Consider the following 4,096-nt stretch of genomic DNA (forward strand, 5'->3'; position numbering starts at 1 on the left):
TCGCTCCTAGTGTGAAACACATGTTGTATTGTACATTGGACTAAGGTTGTTAGTTTGATCGCAAACAATAGGAATCATCGCAGCCGCGCCAAGCAATTTGCAGCCAATACAGGTGAACCATACACGGTTGTATAATAAGGATGGGATTTATAGCAAACAAGTTATTTATGCCTTCTGCATAACAAGACATGACCAAGCAATTTAACGCAATGGCAATACGACATATATATAAGCGTGTTGGGTATAGAGCAATCGCGACATTCATGCTTGTTTTTTTTAAGATGAGCGTCTAATAAAATAAGATAACATTATTTTGTTCTTAATTGTCACAATGTCAGAAAATACACTCGAGTATCATGGGAATACATCGACAGAAAATAATGCCAGTGAGCCCTTTCAAATTTCGGAATATGTGCAAGTGCTGATAATTGTATTGTATACATTTGTGATATTAATAGCGATATGTGGTAATGGGACAGTGTGTTATCTGGTCTACAAGTATAAGCGAATGCACACGGTGCCGAACTATTTTATTGTGAATCTAGCAATAAGTGATATAATAATGGCCTTATTTTGTATACCGTTTACTTTCGTTGCAAATCTCGTTCTGAATTATTGGCCATTTGGAGAGGTACTATGTCCTGCAGTCTTATATATCCAAACGGTTGCTGTGTTCCTAAGTGCTTATACTTTAGTGGCTATGAGCATCGACAGATACATTGTTATTGTGCACCCGTTTAAACCACGGATATCAATCAAACAAACAGTGTTAACAATATTTGCAATTTGGGTAGTATCATTCGCCATTCCGTTGCCGACGTATTACAAGTCGAGTGTAATATATCATTCAAATACAAGTGGACAATGTCGTGAAGACTGGGGAAATAATACGCACCAATACACATACGGACTGCTATTAATGGTTTTGCATTACTTCGCTCCTCTCATACTTCTTTTATTTTGTTATTCGAGGATCGGATACACGATATGGGTTAAAAATATAGACGGTACTGACACAAACAAAAGAAAACTTCAATTAGCGACAGCAAAGAAAAAGGTAAGTTCTTAAAGGTCAGAACACCATTTATGCATCAATATAACATCAAATAATATTGTAATTGTAAAGATTTGCGTTTTATCATTTTCTTTAATTTTAATATATTAGAAAAAACTAGTGTTTTAATTAAAATAATACATACTAATTTTAGAGATAACAACTTTATGCGATTAAAGGTAGGCACTTAATCCACAAGTTAAATGCTTCCAAATCTGTAAGTATATTTAATTTGTAAAGTTTACTTATTTTATGTTTTAAATGTTACTTTAACAAAATCTAACTTTTAAATATATAGTAAAAAGTACAAACGTGTGATAGGCACTATACAATAAAGAATTTAATTACATATAACGCAAACTATTAAGAATCGATATTTATCATTTAATGTTTAAATGAGACATGGATTTTATAGATAATTTTTCGATACAAGACAAATATATTTCAGAAACAAATTAAAATAACAACAGCATATCTACATTCAGTATATCACCTTATTTTTGCTTTCTGGAATGCGAGCGTAATTGTTGATGTACGCTTTTGTTTGGTTACAAAATAACCAGTCGTTTAAAGTAAAAGGAACCAAAATTATTTTTTAGATTTATGATCCGGATGTAATACTTTCAATTGCGAATTGTCGCAGTCATATTTTAGACCGGTCTCTATTTATTAAGAAAATTCTTTAGAAAGAGTAACTGAAATAGTATTTAAAGGGATCTTTTCACGGTTTGGTAAATTGACAAAATTGAAAAAAAGTTGTTTCAGATTCGCAAATTTTCGTTTTAGTTATGATATTTGTGAGGAAACAGTATTACTGAACATTTGCAATAGTCCAATATAGCCATTATATGTATCTTTTGACGATTTGAAAACCTAAAAATTATAAAGCGTTGCAACGCGAAACGATTGAATAATTTGGAGAGTTCTGTTGTTGTCGTTTAAATTAACGAAACTACGAAGATTGCGTATATAAGGTATAAAATACTTACACCTGTGTTAATCCGGCGGAAAAGCCGAGAGGGCTAATGCGTTTTTACTTCAGACTAACTCCAGGACTCCGGGGGTTACTGGTTCGAGTCATGGTACCGGCTACTTTTTTTCCTTTTTTAAATTTTACTCTTGATTTTTTACTGGAGGTTTTAAGATCCAATTTTTACATTTATCAATATAAAGCATTAAAAGACAAACTTCAAAATATGCCAAAATCTGTGCAAAGGCCCCTTTAATAAGCCGTTTTTTCTATCAATGACGATTTATTTTCAGTATTATCTTCAGCAGATACGAATTTCGTCAGTAGAATTATATTTCATTTAACTTCAGAGTCAACAATAATTGTAATCGCATCATTATTATCAATTATCCGCGTCATTCTTTTCCAAATATCTCTGACGTGCCATTTTTACAGATGGAATGAATAAATCAAGCATGCTACATATAATTTTATTACAAGTTATACCAGTATTTCAGTAAGAAGACAAAACTAGATGGCTTTAAATGTTCTCCATGATAATTTATACAACCACTTCACAAAATAATTATCGGCAAACACATCATAATTTCACAGCATCATAGTATATAAAACACAAACAGGCAAACCAATACCGTCAAATATAAAGCAAATATGTGAAACAGTATTATCTCTTAAATATCGACCGGAATAAGTGCAAATAGGCCATTAGTCAATTTTGCTTTTCAATAGACGGTATAGATGGCATTTGTTCTTGCCATCTTATTTTTAGAATAGTTCACGTCTATTTTTCAGATGATCAAAATGATGGTGACCGTGGTACTGTTCTATGCGTTATGCTGGCTTCCACTCCACACAATCACGTTGCTGGGTGATCACAACCCATCGATCTACAACAACAATTACATACCGATTATCTGGATATGCTGTCACTGGCTCTCTATGTCGAACAGCTGCTACAACCCTTTGATATACCTATGGATGAGCCCAAAGTTCAGGACTGGACTGAAGCTTGCCATGGAAAGCTGCTACAGTAAGAAAAAAAGCCGTTGTTCATCGGAAGATCAGATGTTTCAGAAGATTCACGCGGTGTTCCCGCGACTGCGGATAGAGCTACAAATGGAAGAGAGTGTGATCAACAACAATAGGCCACCACGAGGGAGGATAATGTTTGAGGATCTGATGTCCGGAGATGATATCATTCCCAGAAGTATTCATAGTGACACTTAGACTGAAATGTAAACTGCAATTGTTAAGTTCATATATTTCCCTCTCCGCGCTACCCACACAAAATAATTAAATGCATATGTTAACCAACGTTAGTTACATTATATGAACGACATACTAGTCGACTGTAAATTAATACGTTTTCTTAATGAAGTAATTGGATTTAAAGTAATACACTTGATCACTCAGCTAGACTTATACGCTTCGTATTGTTCGTTTGCTATTGTCATACACTGGCCCCCGAAACACTTAAAATATGTTTATCGTTGTGCTCCAAACAACTTATATTTAATACAGTTGAGCTCATATTTAATTAAATGAAATGATTTCTTAACTAATGTTAAAAACAATTATTTCCTTATTAATAATCATACACAGTGTTTTAGAACATGTACTAAAAGTATGAATTATATCACATTCCAATCCATGCAGCTCTTTGTTAATAAAACTATGACATGTTACAAAACGTTTAATTATTTCACATGTGTATGGGGTACCATGTTGTTTTAATGTAACTGATTTGATAGATACAGTCTCAAAATGTTCTCGACAAAACAAACACGAATTATTATTGTTTGTTTGTTTATGTGTTATTTACGCATTAAAATCTAGAATAATGGGAATTTAAATTAAATTACGCTATTATGTTTAAAAAAATACATTATTATATTTCAGTAACGACTTGATTTATCATTTCATTGAGAAAACTGCTTGTAATTAAGTCGACGATTTCGATGTTGATCGTTTTATAACAAACCAATTTGCATTATATTGAGAACTTAATATGATTAAGATTTCAATGAACCAGTATCCACCTCCATTCGATTGGGAACTAAGGAAAAATAATT

The 4,096-nt window shown here is 32.7% G+C and overlaps 1 protein-coding gene across 1 annotated transcript; it reads left to right on the forward strand.

Moving 5' to 3' along the window:
• Positions 1-331: 331 nt before the first annotated feature.
• LOC127870082 (RYamide receptor-like) lies at positions 332-3,686 on the forward strand. Its single transcript, XM_052412742.1, has 2 exons — positions 332-1,057; positions 2,817-3,686. Exons 1-2 carry the CDS (start codon positions 332-334, stop codon positions 3,249-3,251), a joined length of 1,161 nt encoding a protein of 386 aa, XP_052268702.1. The 3' UTR covers positions 3,252-3,686.
• The last annotated feature ends 410 nt before the right edge of the window (positions 3,687-4,096 follow it).

The sequence above is a fragment of the Dreissena polymorpha genome, chromosome 2 (genome assembly GCF_020536995.1).
Source record: "Dreissena polymorpha isolate Duluth1 chromosome 2, UMN_Dpol_1.0, whole genome shotgun sequence".
Classification (NCBI taxonomy): Eukaryota; Metazoa; Mollusca; class Bivalvia; order Myida; family Dreissenidae; genus Dreissena; species Dreissena polymorpha.